Below are 21,293 nucleotides of genomic sequence, written 5' to 3'. Positions count from 1 at the left end.
TCCACTGACCAGTAGTAGGACTAGAATTAAGACTCAAACCATACACCACTCACTCTGTACAACAGTATGCACGAGTGTATTTACTTAACCTACTTTACCTTAATATATAAATCCCAGTATTGTACATGTATATATCTCATATTTTATACACATTGCACATTTATTTATTTCCAGTTTACTGTATAAAGTATTTTATTTTATCTTATTTTTGTCTTATTTATTGTTGATTCTATTTTTAGTCCACTTTCACTGCTACTTTTTCCCAACTGTCAATTTGAATTTCTTCTAAGGGGGGTCAAGATAGACAGAACAACTAGGGCTCTATATGTATAGATATCACCACATTTTAATAAACATACATGTATAAAAATGAACAGATCAGTCGATATAAAAAGTAGTTTTATTATACATCATATAAACAACGTAATCGTTTGGATTATTATAATCTACATTACAAACTGAATAACATAACTTCCTGCATCTCTTTGTCAATCAGAACGGTAAACCAATGACATTAAGAGGGGGGCGGGTCTTAGGTCTTTTTGGTTGCCAGGTGAACGCAACAACTCGCCTGTTCGTCTGCCTGCTAATAAAACAGTTTAATGTAGTTGTGAGTAGCTATATTTATCTTAAAATGGATGAAATTGGGAGTTTAGAAATAAGGTACGTCGTCGGTGTAACTGAACCTATTTTCTATTTTATTTAAAGCACAATTTATAATGCATCATTATGTACCATTTGTTATCACTGTGCCCAAAGCAGTAAACGTTAATATCTGGCTGTGTTAACCTTTACGTTACTCCCTCCAGGTGGATTCAAGGCTTTACAAACAAGAACATCGAGTTTGTCGACGATAAAACAATATTTTACACATGTGGGAGTCACATCTGTTTCTTGAACCTGGAAACAAAAACGCAAAGTGTACTTCAAAGTCCTGGCAGAGGTGTCGGTGCCTTAACAACAAACAGCCACAGTGGGATTTTTGCTTTCTCTGAGCAAAAGCTTTCCCCTTCTATATTTGTGTACATTTTCCCTGAGCTTCAATTGAAAAACGAGCTAAAAGGTAACCCAAGTGAGGCAATATTTTCTTCCAGCTCATATAAAACGTTACTAGCTATAACTGTTAACCCTTACACACTGTTCATAATCTGACTCATAATTGGTTTCTACACCAATTCACATTAATACATTTCCCATCAGTCTTGAATAAATATTTGATTAATCTGTTTGATTAATCTTATAGGGAAAAAAGACATTCACAATCAATATTTTGTGGTCCAGGACATCATTTTATGTTTGAATGCTGATTTTTGAATTTTTTTAGTAAACACATGTCAAACTTGTACATTCGCATACAAAAAAGTGTATCAGCTGCACGAAAAAAGATGCATTTTATCTCAATTTTTGTATGCTGTAACATTAGGGTTACCCACAGCATACAAAGATAAGATAAAAAGTATTTTATTGTGTTTTGGCACTCTCAAATGTACAAATTGGTCAAATTTGACTCTGAGCAGTATGTAAGGGTTAAAATAATCAATTTAAGGTGGGATATTGCTGTAAATGTACTCCAAAATGTATCTTGTTATCCTCTTATCCACTAATATATCTCTAGGAACTGCACAACTGGACTACACATCCCTGACATTAAGTGATGGTGGTTCTTATTTGGGCTGCTGTTCCTCTCTTCCAGACTACACAATAACAGTGTGGTAAGCCATTGAAAGAAACACATTTTTTTATATTGTGTTACATATTCTCAGTTATGTTTATGTGTGCTGAGAAGCTCTGTTACTGTGATTGTGACTTGTGTTATGCAGGAACTGGGAAAATGCTGAGCTACTCTGTACACAACCACAAGCTGGGCGAGAGGTCATTTCACTGGTGTTCAACCCTCTGAATTGGCTCCAGCTTTGTGCTTTGGGCACTTCATCGCTCACTGTGTGGAACATTGAGAAGAGTGCCAGCTTTCACCTCCTAAAACCAAGGTGAATCAGACCCAGCTGTACAAGCATGTAGTTGAAATCCATCTTAATATGTGGGCATAACATTTTTGCAATTATCTTGTTCAACATGTACATTAAACTGCATCACTAGTATTTTGTCTTTATGTTCAGTTGGCAGCGGGTGAAACAGGGACTTATAAAAACACATGTGGAACATACTGTAGATACTAAGACTGTGGCATTTCGAAATACGTTAATCAGTATTTACTAACAGAAAGTGTTCACAATCAAACACTGGTATGTCTAAAATGTATATGATTCAAACAGTATTCTGTGCATTTCAGTGTGATAGACCTTCCAGCAACTGATGGTTCCTTGGTTGAGAAATTGTGGCCCACCTCTCATACAGCCAGCGAGCAATTCACCTATTTTGGTCCAGAGATGCCCCCATCAGCCATCATAGGACTCAGGGGAGACAAGGCAGAAAGCATTGTGGTATTGTCCCATTGTCACCTATGCACTAGTACTTTAGAAAATAAACACACCTCCATCTTTTAATGTGCTTTTTGGTGATATATCTGTAATAGATCTTTGTATCCATTTGTGGGAAGACAATTAGGTTTTCAAAACAACCTGTAAACTGTTACTCAACTCCATGTGTTTACACAGACTAAACTCTGCACCAAAGCCAGATTAACTCCTACTGCCATCTGCTGGACTGCCACATCAGAGCTTTATGTGGGCTGTGAGGAAGGCTTTCTGCTGCTTGTTGACCCAGAGAAGCTCTCCATCTCCGTCCTCTTCAACCCCACAAGTAAACACTGTGATGTGGTATATATGTAAAAGAAAATCTGTGGGAGTTTTTTTACTCGTTCAGATAAATATTGCTGAACATTTGAGAACTAATTTGTGTTTACCTCTTGTCCAGCTGCTGATGCCATTCCTGAACTCAAGCAGAGCAACTTTCAAGCTTTAGCTCTGAACAGAAATGGTTTGATTGCTGTAGGAAAGGTAGGAACCTGTACGTCTATTACTGTCTGCTTGTTCCTATCTCTCAAGTTTCTGCTTATCAGTGATCTAATTCACAGTTTTCAGTAAGAAAATTGTATTCGCACCAATTTAAAAGTACTTTAAAATGCTTATGTCTTACAGGAGAATGTGGTGCACTGCTTACAAATAAAAGGGGCTCAGATTAGCATCATACAAACATGGCAATTAGAGGGACCTGTCACCACTGTTATGTACTCCCCTGATTATGACACATTACTTTTGTCCTCCAACATGGTGAGTACTTAAAAGTGCCATAGTGTGACTTAGTTTACATAAGGACACATGATATTCCATCAAATAATACCAGATAGCATTACTGAGAAAATATATATAACATTTTTAAAAAAGTATAACCGACTGCTTGTTCTTTAGGGGCAAATCTACATGTTGAACCCAACTCGGTCAGAAGAGATTGTGAAGGTTCTGGATGTCCTCAGTGGCAACTTCGTGGCAGCTGCTATGTTGCAATATGAAAAGAACATTTGTGTGGTAAAATAGTGTTGCTCATAATCAGTGTCTCGTGTTGGCTTGTGAAATTAAGGTCAATTTAAGTGACAATGATGTTTGTGTCCGGTTGCAGTCAGTGAGGGACTCTGGGGAGCTGCAGCTGTGGTCAGCGGATGGCTTTTGCCTCAGTTCCTTGTCACTTCAAGCTGAGGTCAGAGTCAAAACATATGAATATGCATAACACATCAGTACGGCCACATTAATACATGTGGTCCCTAAGCATGTGAAAATGACTTAAGCTTAAATTAATCAAGAAAACTTTTCATCTGTGTCTGTGTAGGTGACAAGCCTGGCCTGCTGTCCCATTGCACAATATGCAGCTGTAGGAACAGCGACAGGAAATGTCCTGTTCATTGACCTGAACATGGAGCAACAGCCTCGCCTGGTACACCAGATTCATCTCTATCACAGGCCTGTGGATCACCTAGTGCAAGTATCCTCCACCACTCCAATATTATAGACTTATAGACTTTGACAGGATTAATGTGACAAAGTATTTTATAGTACATTTATGAAGTAGTGGGAGTTATCTCTCCCAGTTCTGGTCAGGAAAATTAATTAAAATGTAAATATATATGTGGACTGTGTGTTTGTGCTTTTACAGTTTTGATCAAGAGGGACACTGTCTATTCACTGGTGCCTTAGACTCACATATCTATGTACTTGATGCAAAACCATCAAAGAGATTTTCAGTCATTGGATACACAGGTAGATACCCAGTGCTGTGGCACAATTAATGTATAAATATTTAAAGAAAGAGAAAGGTCCAGCTCTCCTGCATTCTTGTGTCATTTGTTTTTCTCTTCCAGTTGTTCCTGGGCCAGTTTTGTCCCTCTCCACTCAGTACATTAGGGACCTTAAACAGGTGAAAGTTCTTGCACTGTGCCCTGGACATGAGAGCAAAAGTCACGATGGCAACCTGCTCATCCTGCTCACTCTGCCTGTAAGGAACCTTACAGGTAAAGCACTGATGGAGCAGATGAGGTCATTGAGACACACTCAAAAATTGATATTTAGAGGAGTTTACAAGGTGATTACTGATATAAAAATCAAATTCAAATGTTGTGCTGGTTGGTAGAAATGGCATATATTGTATTCTCTTTAATTGTATGGTTATATAAGGTTAATAAATCAGTGAGCCCTAAATAATAGAGTTGCAGATTACTGGACTTCCATTTCCACAGCTCTTATCATTTTAAGCCTGAAAAGCCTGACAGTGGACTTCAGTTTAGTTTCTAAAGTGGCAACTATATCCTGAGACAAGAAAATACATTGAAAGTGTTAAATTTTATCCAAATGTTTAGACATGTAGTCATTAACATTGGTAAGAAGGAAGAAAAATGACTGAGAGGTTTACAAAATTGCATGCTTTGCTTAGGCAGAAGCCTGTGCAATGCAAACATTAAGTCAAGGGTGTGGTCACAGTTGCAAGTTGAGACCAAAAAAAAGAGACTCTCATTGTGTGATTTGTATGTCTGCTCACGCTGATAAAGCACTTTTACTCTTCAAACAAAAGTGCCAGAATCAACTATTTTAGAATCTCTCGTTACTCTTGTAAATGTGAACATGCATGTTTAGCAGACCCCTTAAAGCTGTCACTACAGATAGTCTGTTTATAATCGCTTACTTATTCAAGTCCTACTACATTTATGATGTGCCCCTACTGACTTGCAGGTTTGGATTGTGTAGACAGACATGGTTGTCTGTCTAATCATATCCTAAAAGTGTCCCAATACGAAGTGCCTCATCCACTTAAATCCTGTGTTCTGGGAGTCAGTGAGGTCTTCACTTATTGCCAAAGGAGGAAAACTCTTCAGCGATTTCAGCTTCCACAGGTTTGTCTAATGTGACATATTCCCTTATTCTCTGTATTCATCCAAATGATGCTTTGCGAAATTACTGCAAAGCATCATTGTGTTTTTTTTGCATTGTATATTTGGTCCAAATTTAAATGAAATGTGTTCCTAATCTGTGTAGTAACACCCACTCCCTGCTTCATCCTCTTAGGACACAGACAGCATCCCGAGTCATCAGGTGGTCCAGCTGCAACCAGAGCAGGAAGTGAAGGGTCATCCTCTGGGCCCTGCCTCTCTTGTGCTTTCTCCTCACCAGTTATGGCTGGCCTCTGTGGGCCACGATGGCCTACTGCGTATCCGAGAAACCACCTCCATGGTGTGAGCTTATTTGATGTTAATCTTAATTCTCCTTCTTCTGGTTTGTTTGTAAGTGTTACAATCTTGTTATTGTTTGTGGTGTGCATTACGATGCTGTTGCTTGCTGCACCTGCAGGAGCAGTACATCGAGCTACAGTGTCATTCCTACCGCCTCCATGGAGTCCGGAGTGTGTCCTTCTCTGCAGACAGCCAGACCCTCCTCACTGCTGGCTTTAATGATGGCTCTCTTGTGTGTGCTAGTCTCAGGTAAAGCAGTGAACAGTCTGTCATGTCATGTTTACATCCTGCACAGCTGTGAACAGTAGAGGGAACTGTTGCTCTCAGCAGTAGTGTCATTCCCAGTTTGATATAGCGAAGAACAGCAAAGCTTGCTTTGGATCAACTGGTGATTATCAGGCCTCTTTAAGACATTCATATGCCTACTGTCATATTCTGTGTTTCCTGTCTTTTTTCCATGGCTCCATACAGCATTAAAGATTTGGATGCTGGTGAAATGAACAGCGCCACTCAGCACAGCCAGTCTATGAATTATTTCTTGAGGAACATAATCATTAAAGAGAACGCAGTCCTTATTAACTTGCCAAAGTGGGGAAAAGAGTCTCCTGCTGGCACTGAAAAAACAGAAGAAAGTGAGGTAAACAATGTTCTATTCAGTTCTGTTTTAGTAAATTACTACCATATAAAAGTGTACTAACTGCTACTGTTGTGCTGCTTTTTTGAGAGTTGAGTGTGCAGCTTTTCTGTTTTTTGGAAAAAGTATTAGAAACATTTCTCACTACAGCATTATACAATTCAACAGCACCACAAACTAGAAATTGCAAAACAATCATAAAGTTGAATCAACACCTCTAAGATTATCTCAGCATTCCTCATTTTAAGTTACAACAGGGTGATATTTATTGCAGGACTTTTAGCTAGATGTGCCTAAAATTAGTAGCTGTGCATGAAAGTATGTTGGTATGTGAGACTTATACTAATGATACTGTGTGAAGGGTGAGGCATCCCAGTATATTTAAGGGAATAAAATGACAAATGTAAATAGCTTTTAAGAACTACTTTCGGAGCGCCAATCAACATTTTGTGTTTTTAATTAGGGTATTGTGATATAAATCTGGTTTGATAGATGCACTGTGTTATTTATTTCCTTCCTTATTTTAGTATTACATCAAAACAAGACACATTTTATTTATCTATATATGTTGATATTTCTTATGTTAACACTTTGTAGGTCAGCGTTAGAACAGCGACTGTGGATGAGGCGCAGGATGAGAGTTATGCTCCATCTTCACACCCCACCTGGCTGGAAAACAGACAAGAGGCAGTCAGTGACTAATATACTATAATTGTGGTGGTGACAAATGATTTTGATAATATTGATTGATTAATATTAACCATGTTTAGATAGGTCTGTTATGTCTCTGACACATTGCAGGTGGAGGATTACGCATTTGCCCTTTGCACCTGTGTGCAATATCAGCTGTGTTTCTCACACTGTTTCACCACGCAGCAGTTTGACTTATTGCGACTTGTTATAATGTGAGACAGTCAACCTATTAGCACGTGCTAAAGTGCGATAATGGTGACAAGCATTCATAAAAGAAATATTTAGTATTTGTCACCTGCTTCTTGATAACAGCAAAATTGATTTTGAAGGTGTGTCAGTCTTTGGATTGTGGGTTTTACACCTCATTGACAATCACACATGGGAAACAGGCAGATGTGCTATCTAGCCAGCTTTTTGTGCTCCAACATGCTTTATCAGCTGACTCACATTTGTGAGGGCCTCTGTTTGTATTGGACTTGTATTTAGCTATAAAATGTTGTGTGGTAAAGTGTTGTAACATTTTGCCCTGTTATACAATTTATCATATTTACCAGATTTAAGGTCTGTAATTTCTGTTATTTTAGTCACAGTGGCTAAAAAACATGTCATGAAGTTGATATATTGTGTATACAGCTTAATTATTTAACTGTTTTAATCATTTATTGAAGTTCAGTTGAAATGTCACTTTGTTTTCAATCTCTACGTATTGAACAGGTTGTAGAAGAAGACAACGAGCAATATTCTGAGACAAAGAAAAACTTGAGGAAACGAATGAAAGAGATGCGTGACATTGTAAGTGTTTTTTTCTATTCAACTTTAAAAAATTGTAACCTACAAAGACACTTGCCATGAGCAATAACAGTATCATAACAAACATAAAACTCGCTGACAAAACAACATCCCACCGTGCATCTATGCATGTACCATAAACACATTGCACACTGCGTGAATGTATTCTAATCAACTCAAGACTTACCTCTGTAATTATAAGGATCAGCTCACAACTCAGGGCAACAAACACACACACACACACACACACACACACACACACACACACACGCACACACACACACACACGCACACACACACACACACACAAGAAACTAAAGAGAAAACAAGCAAAAACAGTCAAACACAGTCAATGCAATTCAAAGATTTTAGATATAACGTTATGTTGAATTCTGGTAGTAAATACATAAATGATTAAAAATGAACTACAAAGTCATGCCTTAACTATGTGAAAATTAACAACTTTGGCACTGAAACAGCAGTCATCCAATGGTATATCAAAGCATCACTGATTCATTTTAAAATACATTTTACAACGTTTTAAATAATCTTTGATTTACAGTTTTTCATATTTCTAGCACACGGTATGCTTTAAGTTAAGATGACACTAGCTAAGTTACAATATAGAGAGTGACACAAATACAAAACAAGTTGCAGAAAGGTTTTAAAAAGTTTATGGTTTGTCTAACAAACAACATGACAACTAAACTGTATCCTCTGTACTGTCAGATCCAGGAGATGATCCGTGAAAATGAGAGAGCCCCAGAAATGGAGCGTCTAGAACTACAGGAGTTCAACCTGGATGTTGAGGAGCAGAAAAGGCTGGATGTCATAATGCAGCAGGAAGTTACCAGGGTAATGCATGCTTACAGAAATGATTGCAATGGGTCTTTTTGTTTGTTTGTTTTGAGGTCATTACGGTTGTGATCCTTGATTGTAGGTGAAAAATGAAATCGAATTGGAAATTGTAGAGAAATGTTACCTCCGTGACGTCCTAAAGAGAGAATGCTGGGATTCTATGAAAGTCAAAGGCAGAGCTGTTAAGGTAAGATGTCTCAGTTTGGTGGTGTAACATTTCTGCATTATCATTAGAATTTTAAGAGCATGTTATAAATATCTCGCTGTCTGTCTCAGGCATTTAACTCTGAACACGAGGTGAAGAACTACCCTTTGAAAGAGAGATCTGAAAAAGAGTTGGAGGACCTGCACAGGGTTGAGAATATGAGAACGTTGGAAAAGGCTGCCTCCATCGTGAGTAAAACTGATTTCAACAGTCTGTGGTTTTGATTTTTGTCTACACTGCAAAATGAAGCACAGTTAATTAGTTGGAATGGATCAGACATATGTTTACAGTTTATAACATGTAACAGAAATGCAGCATGTAAAGACATGACCAACAACAAATCTACATTCTACATTTTCTAGAAGCTGCCACACGGCAACATGTTCTGCATTCAGGTTTTTACTCCCTGAAAATACATTTTATGAGGAAAACCACTCAAGTCAACACAAGATTACAGCTGGAGAATAAGTTGATGCTTTGAATCACAGTCCTACGTTGACCTTTCACTGTTGTAACTTTTTAAAGTACTTGACTATGTGCCAATCCACTAGTGTTGAAATGCATCTGGATTTATGGCTGTGTGAGAGTTGTTAAGATGGTTCACTTCAAAATTCTCAGGATAAAGTTTATAATCTCATGGCCACAGATTCAATCTTAAATGTTAATTTCAGCCCACACATTCAAAGTATTTGTCCACACCTTTCAGCTGCAGCACATTGGCCCAGAGAAAAATTCCAACACAACCAGCGTGAAGGAGCAGGAGCCAGGGGAGGGAGGTCATGAGGCAGAGAGCGACGCTGTAACGGGTAGTTACTCTGCTCAGTTAGGATGTTCAAATCCCTACCTCTACAATCAGTTCAACCTGCAAACCACAGAACAGAAGGTCAACCAGATCATTCTGCTACAGGTGGGAACCTGAACAAAAAGTTCTCACCAACAGTATAATGTAAAAGTGGTGATAATTATATCTTTGTATTATATAGCACCACCATAGCAAAAAATGAATAAAAAATAGAAAAGGAATAATTGAAAATGTGTTTTAAAAAGTGATTAATACAAATTGATTGACAGCTCTTAACTATATAATCAGCTGTGAGGCAGTTTGTATAAGTCACTTTTTTGGTCATAAATAATACTTTCTTTTCTCTTTGAACTCGAAATGCAGGACATGATTTATCGAGTCAAGACCGCTTTCAATGCTGAATTTGAAGCTGTGCACAGGCAGAAGGTGCAGGAGCTCAGCCGTATGAGAGAGAGGAACAGGCAAATCAGGGAGATCATGGCAGAGCTGGAAATAAACGAGAAGCTGTGGGAGCCCAGCCTGGATGATAGCGAGTGGCCTGAGAGGCTGTTCACTGTGGATGACTCAGAGGTTAATGACTGCCTCATGAAACATCTAAACATAAAGATCATGTAGAGTTCAAACAAAGCAACAAACAGCTTACAATTTGTACTAAGTGGTTGTTTGGGTTATTTTTAACATGTCAAACATTATGTGGATGTCATGATAGGAATGAGTTTTTTGCAACTAACCAATGAAACACCAGTGAGACACTGTATGTGCCTTTGTCCCACTTCAGATAAAAGCAGAAAAGTACCTCACTCCAGAACAAAAAAAGGAGGAGGAGGTAAAGAAGTTGGAGGAGCAAAGGCGTTTGGCTGCCAAGGTATTCTGCCATAAGAAGTGTGTTTTTGTTTTTAAACAGCTTGCCAGTGTTTTCAAATTCTTCCATGTGGAATCTCTATGTCTTTGATGGTTACTCACAACAACAAAAATAAATGCAATGGTCCTTTGCTAATTAGAAATGCTGTCAATTAAATGAATGTCTTTTGTCTTAGTGATATACAGTACATAGTGTTGGTACGAATTACAAATACATAGTGCAGTTCTCTCTTTTTATTTCAGGCTGATAATGTCAGAGAAAGGGCTCTTGATGACATGATGGATGGAGTGCTTGAAGTGAAAAAAGAGGACTTCTTAAAAACGGTAGGTCAAAATAGTCAAATTCTAGTTAAAGTGAAAATTTTGGTCTCCCCTTTTGGCAGTGAGAGTATAGCCTACTCCGACTTTATTGTTGCATCTGTAAAATGGTGGATAAATGTTTTGAGCATCACAAAAACCTCAGTGAAATCACTCATTTCATTATGAGAATTTGATCCATTTGGCCTGATAACGCTTGGAAAGTCTAGTAGAGCTGCACGATTACATTATTTTATCCCCATTCAAGTTAGCAGGGAGCTAATTGGAAGCCTCTGGGTAAGCATTGAAACTGCCAAAGTGGGGATTCCCTGCCCGAAATGGGATTTAAAAACTTTGTATACTTTGAAATACAGAGAGATGTATCTGGCAGTGATAGGCTTAATCAGCATTGTGTGAACATGTTTAGCAAGAGCTTGAAAGTAACAGACATTCATTTATATGTACAGGCACTGCAGGTTTAAAGCTACAAGTCAAAGCTTGTTAAGGTTAAATACTGTAGATTGACAATAGACAATAGACTTTTTAACAGTGAAATATTCTCTGCTTATCAATTAAAATAATTTACAAACACTTTAAAGTATTCATTTTTACACACATATTGCAGACAACACTTTATCCTTTAATTAAAATGACACAAACCTATTTAACAATGATAACTGCATCTATTTAAATATTGAAGCCAGGCTGATGAAAACAGATGTCAGGAAAGTGGTCAATCCCAGGTTGGTTTCAATCAAAAACTGTAAATGTAAATTTTAAGAGTTTTAATACATTCTATACAAAATGATTTTTGAACTGTCTGGGAAAGAAAACTATTCCCTTCCTCCTGCTGTCATTTTTCATTATGTACTCAAAACATTACACGTCTCACAGCAGCCCAAATTGACGGCTTCATGTGCACACAGGAAAGTGTTAATTATCTTCATTTAGCCAAATTATGTCTTAGTTGGGTTTTTTTTAAACTTGAATTATTTTTAGGCAGTTCCAGTTGAATTAGAGCACATAGTTTCTATTGAATTTACTCCACAGGAAATACCTCCGCCTGAGTTTGTTTTGACGAAACCTGACGTTCAGTGGAGTGAAGAGGAGAAAAAAGTCTACAAAGAGTATGAAAAGAAAAGCAAAGAGCTGAGTGCAGAGAAGGAGAAATACAAAAAGGTATTACAGTCACACCTGTGATTTTTGATTTGCTATAATGAGAAATATGATTTACATCTGATCAGCAGACCCAAATGGAATCTGCTGACTTTTTTAGATTTTTCAGCGGTGATCCAGAATGAAAATCTGCAAAATTCTCCACAATGTTTTTTGCTTGTAATGTGACCGACAATATTCAGAGAAGGAAGATTGTTTTCAGTAAATTAGAGTTCAGCCACGTTGTTCTGGACATGAAAACAAAGTTTTTGCTTAGTGATATCAAACACATCTCTCTTCCTGTCTTTGTTCATATTGCTCTGTTAGCTACTATGACTCACAAATCGTGACAAATCGTGTGGTTTTATATGTCCAGTGTGGTTGACTACTTACACAAAGTCACATTTGATTGGGTGAACCTTTGTAAATGCCTATGAGTTTATCAGCGAATATTTCAGACTATTTTACAGGAAAAGATGTAAGAATACTGATTTTATGACCTATTTGGCCTATAATAAGAGATAAATAAGCAATTAACACAGAGACACAGGATTAAAAGTGGGAAAAAGTAATTTTCATTTCACCTGGTCTTAACATTTTGAGTTTTACAAGCAATACTTTTATTGTTGGAAAATGTCCCGAATTCTGCTGATCAGTGATCAATATAAATAATGTGTGGACACTGTAATTTCAGTCACTGGAAACTGAAATGAAAAAACTCCAGGCATCTTCCAAGGATGCCACTGAAAGGTTTGATGAAACCTTGAAAAAGCTGTTTGAGAAGAAAATTAAGTGTGAAATGGCGATATATCAGGTGAGCCAGCACACACACGTTTGTCTTTCTATCCTTGTGATGATACTCATTGACATAATTAATACCCAGGTCCATAACCCTAACTTTAGGTTTCACAATTAAATGTGTAAATCCAAACTTGTCCTAAACTGAACCTAAACCCAATTTTAACCTTAATTTTATAACCAAGTGTTAATGCTCAAATTGCCTCTTGATGTTGTGAGGTCATAATGTCATTAAAACATAGAAATGTTTTCAGCACGCTGGTTTTCAACTGAAATTGGTTCTCTCAAAAATAGAAAGACACACACATACACACAAATATGATATCTTGTGAACGTCACACTTTAAAACTCTTGTTAAAATAGTTTTTTTTAACATATCTTACAGGAAGAGCTCAAGGTTACTTTTCTTGTTTATTCAATCCACATGGAAGAGGTGATGAGGAATCGAGAGCTGGAGCTCAAGCTCAGACTTGAAAAAACGTTGGCATACAAGGTCAGAGTACTCTTCTATAGAAATGATGGATGAATTTATGACTGTCAGTTTCAGATTCTGTTATATGGGAAATAACAGGGTGAATAGCACTGATGTTTTTCCAAATTGTAGTATAACATCTTCCCATTGCTCAGGCTTGTTTTACAGGAGCTAACCTGTACAGCAGGCTAATTTCTTTGGCTTCAAGACTGCCAGTCACTATTTCCCGTACATCCTACTCTGATCTTATCAACATGTATTTCTCTTACAGGATGAACTTGAGGAAGAAGTGAAGAAACATGAAAGGGAAGTAGAATTGTTTCACGAGACCTATGACAGCCTTTTAGCTGAGGACAAAGTAAGCTTACTGGTTAAAATACTGAAATAATTCTGACAGTACATATCTGAGCCCACAATATAATATGTCATTCATGTCTCCCAAGGTTCTTGACAAAGAGTTCAGGAAGGAGTTCTTTGATATACCAAGACATGTCGTTGATCACCTGTATAAACTGTTCAAGCGTAGACCCAGGTTTGTTATATTTAAAATGTATAAAACTGCATATTATACAAATAAAAGTAAATTATTTAGCAGTTGCTGCAGGCAGAGCTGCCCCATTATCAGGGTCTTTTATGCCTCAGGGTTCAAAAGATGAGGACCCAGACCGACAACAACCAAAACCCCTTTAAAGACCAGAGTCTGTGTGGTTCTCTGGCATCCAATGGGCTTGGAAAAATGCTGATGGCCATGGATGAGCTGGATACTCACGAGAATATGCCAGAGGGCTTGAATCCGTCAATCTGGGAGAGGTTTTGTCTTGTACGCAGAACAAAAGTAGAGAGTGAGCAAAAGGTAATATGAGGACACTGACGGGTAAAAACTGTAAAAACAGAAGAACGTGGCCTGGCCCAACTTCAGAGCACTAGACCACCAAAACACACATAGAGGCATGTCCCAGTACAAATATGGAATAACCATGCACACACACTTGATGTTTGTCTGTTTTATAATTAAATATTTCTAATTGCATTTATCAACAAGGCCTTCCTATCCCTATTTTAAAATACACCTCTGCTGTAATTCTTCTGACCCACCTAAGAAACAGATTCAAAAAAACATCACCAAATATGTATTTTGTGTGTATTCTCTTCTGAATGTTTAGCTGTAGTTGTCCATTCACTGTTACACATATCCTGTGCAGGTAAGAGTAAAAGCTTTGGCTCTTGCTGAGATGCAGGCGTTCCTACAAAAGAGGAGAAATGAGGATAAGACTGCTCAACAGGAAATCAAAAATCTCACTGACGAACTTGAAAGGTATGACTGTGGTTTTGACATTATAAACAATTATAATCGTATACATACAACGTTTGTATTCTTTCCTACTCCCATAAAATACTGCAGGCATCCTTTAATGTCTGCAACTCTTAAATTTATATCTCTAAGGAAGTATGATCACCCAATGATTTTTGTTCCGTTCCCTTCTAGTCTGCATAAGGAAAAGCACCGCTTCCTGATGGACATCATGATTCAGGTCCTACTCAAACAGGGCCAGGTGGAGATGCCTACCACAGACTTTACTCCTGACTTCAGTGACTGTGTACTTCTCGACAGATCTGTGGTGGAAGACCTCAACAGCTCAATCAGGGTCAGTCTATACAATCAGACACACACAAATTCTTATGGCAACACATAAACTCTGGAAAAGAGTCCAGAGTTTATGAAAAGAGAGTATTTAATTATTAATTACAATGTAAATACAATAAAAGATCATTTTCTGCTCGGCCAAAGTGACAAAATCTGTCACATTTAAGTATGTCAAACACACTGAGAATGGAAAAATTTGTAAAGTGATTATTTGTGTGATCAGGCACTTGGAGACCAAAAGATAGCTGCTATGGTGGAGACAAAAGACTTACGTAAGGGCATCATCCAGCTGGAGTGGGAAAACAAAATGAAGAGGATGCAGATAGAGGACCTCAAAACAAAGGCTAGAGACATCCAGATGTTACGACTATCTGAAGACCAGAAGGAGGTAAGTGTGGTAATTATGATCCTAAAACATCAAAATATTTGCCTTTCTCGTGGACCTGAATGTCTTTTAGCCTCTATCAGATACTGACTTGCCCATAAAGAAGAGATGAGCTCTAAATAACAGTCTGTGCTGTAATAACAACTGCTGGATAGTGGAAAGATGTTACCCTGCATGTAATTCTGACATTTTTTACATGCCATACGTCACATTTTCAAAATTTAGCATCTGCTTGAAGTGGCAATGAAACCTTTGCTCTTGGGGTTAAAAAGTTTTGCCTGTTAGCATTTCTGATCTAGCCACAATCAGCGATTTCAGGGCAGGTATTTTGGTTTTGGCAGTGTTGGATATTGTGCAAACAGATAATTGCTCCCATTGTGCAGATGGATGATCACAACCTGCCCATGCGAGAACCCAACCCCTATTTTGAATTTTTAAAAAACTGTTATCCAATAAGTGGAGACATCTTAAGAACTATACACACACATCTTGTGCTTTCTTTTTTTCTGTTCTTTTTAGCTTTTTAACATCTCAGCCATGATTATGCAAAGATTTAAAATTCTGGGAAAACAAAGAAGCTACTCTGCATCTTTTGGCAGTAAAAGTAAGGCGTGAACAGTTGGTTTAATCAAATACAGGCTACAAAACAAGACAGGAAGATACTTTACTTATGGTTTCAGTCCATTAACCCCTTCAGACAGATATATCACAAAAATACATCTGGTGAGTCAGTGGTATAAAAAGAAAAGTACAGGGAGTTGGTGGTTAAACAACGAAACAGTACATGAAGATTAAATGAGTCATTCATAATCTTATTTTCGACAAGTCTGCGCGCATGGCACAAACACGTTTCCAGGCACGAATGCCAGTTTCCTTTGGAAAAAGGACTCAGGTAGCTCTGCTGTAGGTGTGGCATACTGCTTCCTGTCATTGTTTAGGCCCCCGAAACTTTGTGGGAGTAAAGTTTAAATATAAACAAGTCCATCCTGAGTCATCCTGTATATTTTACGATTCATTCATTATTTTACCACTACTGCAGGGGTTAATGCCTAATTTCAGGCATTGTGCAGTTTTAAACGTATAAAAGTCTTAATTTAATCCTTGCTACTGTAGTGGAATCTGTAATCAAGAACGGCAAAAAAACATTGCTAATATGTTTTATCGGTTGTCACTTCATAAAAATTTACTTTTTTCCATCTTTCCAGTATCTCAACAAGACAGATCGTGACAGTCGAGTGTCGAAGCAGGTTTCCACTTTGAAGAAAACTATAGCTTTCCAGGAAAAGGTAACAGAGAAGTACTGATGTGATCTCCTCAGTCAGCCCTGTATTGTGTATTTTTGGTTGATATGCATATTATCCTCTGATTTCAGACTCATCTAAAGGACCTGGAGATACGCAAAAAAAAGATTAAACAGCTTAGTCGGCAGGCAGCGATGAAAGCAGAGAAGAATGCTGTTTTAGACCAGCAGATACATGATATGCAGGTGACTGTGGCAGAGATGAGGCACATCTATCAAGCAGCAGGTAATAAAACTGTCATTTTAATTCCAATGCAACGCAGCAAAATGCTTTTTTTTTTTAAAGCTTCTTCTGACTGACGGTATGGCTCTTTCGCTGTTTAGCATCAGAGGAAAACCAGGTAGCTAAAATAGAGGAGCGCTACCAGGAAATCCTTAAGAGGAGGAATCTGAAGGACATTGCCAGGGCACAGGGAGAGGAACTGGCCTTCCTCAGCGCAGAAGTGGAGCGTCTGAGGATGAAGAACTTTCCCTCCCTCAATCAGCTGAAACACAACTGAGCAAAGCCTTGTCTTCAACAAACAACACAAGTTTTATTTACACGTCTTAACAAGTACATTCAACGTGAAATCACAACTGAACCTGTGAAACAATGGCATAGCAGCAACAAATAAAACTCAATATATATTAAATGTGATTGTTCTTCTGCACTATTTTCTCTGTACTCATAATACAACTAAATATGTGTGTTTGAAAGCATATTTAGATAGTGAAGTCCTCCTCTGTGCGATCAAAGTGCAGGATAGTGTCATCCAGACTAAAGAGGTCAATAAGCACTGACAGGCTGGCCTTTCCTCCGTCTACGGGGACCTCTGACTGGAGCTCATACAGAGCGGCCTGAGCACAACTCCGCCACTTGTCAATCAAGGTTTGGAGCTGCTTTAGATCATTCTAGGGAGAAAGACAGGGAACATGTCATGAAATAATTACGGTCAGCAAAAACTAAATCCCATTATGTTCTTGGCAGGAGAAACCCAGACAACTTAAAAAAGGTGGCTGATACCTTGCTTCTGTACATTTTAACCATCTTGAGTCTGCGCAGAGTCTCGGTCTTGTCTTTAATCTCCCTGCTCAGCTGTTGTCTTTGTGGTACAAGAGAAGTATGTGTTGCTTCAGACAACCTTTCACTCCCTGATCTGGCTTCATTTCTGTTTATATCAACATTCAGGGTATTCAGTGGAGTGTTATTAAACGTCTCCCGGGACTTTGCTGAAACTTGTTGACCATCCTCCTCTTCCTCCCCTTCCTCAACACAAAGGCGTTTGGCCACCGAGAAGGGCGAGGTGAAGGAGCGCCTTGATCTCTTTAGCCTCTCCCTCAGCGAGGCACTCAGCTGTGGGTGACTCTGCAGAGACGACAGGGTGGACAGGTGGTACTTTAACGTGAATATGTCACAGTGCATAACGTGTATGTGTATGTATCGTTTATCTAAAATTATAGAGTTAAACCCCAAGTATCGGACAATTAGATTTGAAATTGAAGTTAATTTACCTTCACTTGTTTAGACTCAGTGGGGCTTGACTCCACTGAATCACAAGGTGGAGAAAACACCGACTTTAATCTCTCTGTCTTCGGCGTGATATCCATCGGTCACACTTAGATCACCTCTTGTAAATTAGTGCAATTTTCCCTGTCAAAATAACGCGACCGAAGACAACAATTCACGCGAACACCGAAGAAAACTTGTTTGACAAGTTCACAATAACTACAGAGAAAGTAGCACATCTACTATCATAGAAAAATAAATAACAGTGAGAGCTACGGTAAGATTTTTCTGTTTTTCCTTGTTTTTGCGGCTCAAGAAAACCTCCAAAATCAGTGATTGGACAGCGTGTGATGACGTCTCGCCGCTAGGGATCATGGGAGTTGTAGTTAATGCCTGCAAAAATTAAACTTCGACTTTAAAACTCACTTTTACTTTTTTTATTCGTCACACCAAAAACAAAAAAAATATTTACACCAGTCTCTCATTTCTTATTTTGGCGGAGTTATTTGCACTTTAGTGGCACTTTAGTTCACAACAATTCGGACAGGCACCAAAATAATCGACTCACTATAGCCTACAAAATATATGTGTAATAAAAATAAAAATAATAAGTACAGATAAAATAGGGCCTCGCCCGTTGGCTTGCTAGGGCCATATACAGTCTATGGCTCGGGCCCTAATTATGAGGAGGATGATCTAGTGAAATAGCAATGAGGCTACTGTTGAGGCTCTGTTACTTGGTTACCTTGGTTACTAGTGTCAAGTCGCATTGTGATTCAGCTCTTCTCATCCGTTGATTCACACTCTATTAAAAGGTTTATTTGAAAGTCCCACCAACTGATATTTTTCAGATTGTTTAGAGACTTGTGTATATCCTACATTTTTGATTTTGTGTTTCTGTAGCCTCGAGGAAAAAGGTGTTATCCAAGTAACTCTGTCTGGACTTGAACACTTGGCAATCTGATATAACACACCCCGAGTAATGGGGATTTTTAACATTTTATATGGATGAATCTCACAGGGCTGAGGATTGAAGATAATTACAACTTGCGAGTCAGGAGGGACCTTTTTTTTTTCTTTTACTGTTGACATGAAATATTGCAGTTTGCTCCCCCGCAATATAAATGAGGTAACTGTTGCATTATATGGGTTTGTATATGTGAGACACTGTGTGAGGCTTCCAGCTCTTTCATCATACAGAGGTTCTGTGTCTCAAGCACTAAATAAAGCTTAATGTCATGTTTGTGTACATATGGGGCAGCAGTAAGACACTATTGTCACCTTTCCATCTAAGAGGGTTGAGGTATGTTGTGAAGAAAGGGCAGTGATTGTCTTTTATTCAATTGTATGCTCTTTTTAATGTTCTTTTGTCGTAATTATTTGATATAGGCTAATTATGCAGAATAAGGTACAATTTAAATGGAATATTTTGCTAAAGACCCTGATGATCCTTCGGTAGTAATGCACAGTAATGAAGACAAAGAAATATCTTATCATTATACAGTTTTTGATTAGTTCTGAGTTTTCTGTGTCAGAGTTTTGTTGAATTGAAAAAAAAGTGAGGGAAATAAACTTTTTATGTTTTTATTTTCAAACCGCCTGCATGAATCCAGGTAATCAAGAATCCAGTTAAATATACAGTGAGGGGAAAAGAACTGCTTCACCACCGTGCGACCGCACACGGTGCCCTCCTGGAATCTGTTTCTCTCTGTTCTTTTGAGATATTTCCCAGAGAGGTTTACCAGCTTAACTCAGAACAAAATGTGATGCCAATGAAAAGACGTACTTCAGTTTTATCTCTTTTAAAACATCCAAACTTCCAAAATACCTAAGTTTTACTGCCAGTCTGTTGAGCTTTCTTATGTATTATCTTTTACTGTTAACAATAAACCACCTGAATGGGGAGATATTCATACCTGCAGGAGAGTCCATTAGACCTTGTGTGCGAGTGCAGAGATTCCTTTATACCCCACAGTTATGAAGACAATCTAACATATTCAGTTTCTGTAATGTAGCATAATGAGTAATGTTTTTCTGGTTCACTTGAGGAACACTAACTTTCTTTATAACACTGTACTGTCAAGTTCACTTTCACAGTGAGTCATTTATGTGGATATTCATGTCACAATAACTTGATAAATCTCAACTGAATAAGTTCTTTGCTATGTTAAGTCCTTCTTTTGGACTCCTGTGTCCATGTAAACCAAATTTGGGCACGTTTAAAGGCTGCTGCACACTTGCTCCAGAGTAACAATGTACCTTTATCAGGAAAACTGTTATCCTCAACACAAGCATGAGTGTGTCTCATGTAAAAGGGTTGCTGGAAACACTTTTTTTCTCTTCTATTTTTACAAACCTGGTATCTGTTGTTTTAAACCAACCCCTTTCCGTTAGCTTTGGCATTATTCAAGCTTGCACATAGATGTGAGTGGAGTGTGGAGTGGCCCCTCCTTCCTTCACTATCCTTGGGGCCATTTGTTTTCCATCATTTGAGCAGATTGGAGTCATGCTCTGCAGTGAGTCATGTAGGGTGGGTGAATGTTGGGTGTGGTGGGTGAGGGATCCTATGGTGCTTTGTGGCTGCAAGTAGAGGAATCAAACATCTATAATTTGGCTCAAAATTGCCTCTCAGAGGTGCGTTCTTTCTGATGCATCTTCAAATGATTTTCAGCTGTTAAATCTATCAAAGTTCCACATCTCAGAAGTAGAAAACATAAAAGCTACAGAGCTGCACAAACATGCTTGAAATGAACCTCAGTTACTTTTGAAAGTATATTAAGATGTAGCTACTGTCTCCTTAAAATGGATGTGTGGTAAATAACACAGCGGCTGAAACCATATAGGTTAAATGTTATGTTTCTTATTCCAATGTGTGCACCAGATGTGACCCAGCTGCAACGGGATGGATTTTCTGCACACAATATATCAGCAGACCCTGAAATAGTTTCACTCCTACAATCCTAAAAAAAAAAAAAGGGAGAGAGAAAAAAGGGAGAAAATCCCACCTCCTCAAGCACTCCTTTCCCAAAACTTGGCCATGCAGTGTCGATAAGTTGTGACTAAAGCAACAGGAGGAGTTCATCACTTTCCTTTTTTTCTCTACACAGTCAGACTATCTGTCTCTGCAGGGGTGAGACCGACGCTTAATTGGTTCCCTCAGGCTCTGAGTTTTTTAACTAAAGCTTTTCGTGCCGTCTACTACACCTGCTTGCCAAGCTCCAGCCCTGATGGGCGCGGCT

General features: G+C 38.3%; 2 protein-coding genes across 2 annotated transcripts; one reads left to right on the top strand and one right to left on the bottom strand.

Annotated features, from left to right (window-relative positions):
- The first annotated feature begins 634 nt into the window (after positions 1-634).
- LOC128372509 (cilia- and flagella-associated protein 43-like) lies at positions 635-17,068 on the top strand. The gene is made up of 38 exons (XM_053332603.1): positions 635-663; positions 810-1,063; positions 1,616-1,712; positions 1,821-1,988; positions 2,291-2,441; positions 2,616-2,769; positions 2,875-2,957; positions 3,099-3,230; positions 3,369-3,485; positions 3,577-3,654; positions 3,784-3,932; positions 4,108-4,211; positions 4,313-4,462; positions 5,178-5,338; positions 5,511-5,675; positions 5,793-5,923; positions 6,146-6,311; positions 6,906-6,998; positions 7,716-7,793; positions 8,520-8,645; positions 8,731-8,835; positions 8,925-9,063; positions 9,579-9,760; positions 10,019-10,225; positions 10,434-10,520; positions 10,760-10,840; positions 11,864-11,992; positions 12,663-12,782; positions 13,152-13,259; positions 13,510-13,596; positions 13,682-13,770; positions 13,881-14,091; positions 14,441-14,553; positions 14,725-14,884; positions 15,107-15,271; positions 16,474-16,554; positions 16,641-16,794; positions 16,893-17,068. Exons 1-38 carry the CDS (start codon positions 635-637, stop codon positions 17,066-17,068), a joined length of 4,980 nt encoding a protein of 1,659 aa, XP_053188578.1.
- A 190-nt stretch (positions 17,069-17,258) lies between these two features.
- On the bottom strand, positions 17,259-18,155 carry sfr1 (SWI5-dependent homologous recombination repair protein 1). Its single transcript, XM_053333181.1, has 3 exons — positions 18,060-18,155; positions 17,572-17,913; positions 17,259-17,459 (listed from the first exon to the last, which is right to left on the bottom strand). The coding sequence occupies exons 1-3, from the start codon at positions 18,153-18,155 to the stop codon at positions 17,271-17,273; spliced, it is 627 nt and encodes a 208-aa protein (XP_053189156.1). The 3' UTR covers positions 17,259-17,270.
- Positions 18,156-21,293: the final 3,138 nt, after the last annotated feature.

Source organism: Scomber japonicus, chromosome 14 (genome assembly GCF_027409825.1).
Source record: "Scomber japonicus isolate fScoJap1 chromosome 14, fScoJap1.pri, whole genome shotgun sequence".
Lineage (NCBI taxonomy): Eukaryota > Metazoa > Chordata > Actinopteri > Scombriformes > Scombridae > Scomber > Scomber japonicus.
This window is presented reverse-complemented; position numbering and strand designations above follow the sequence as displayed.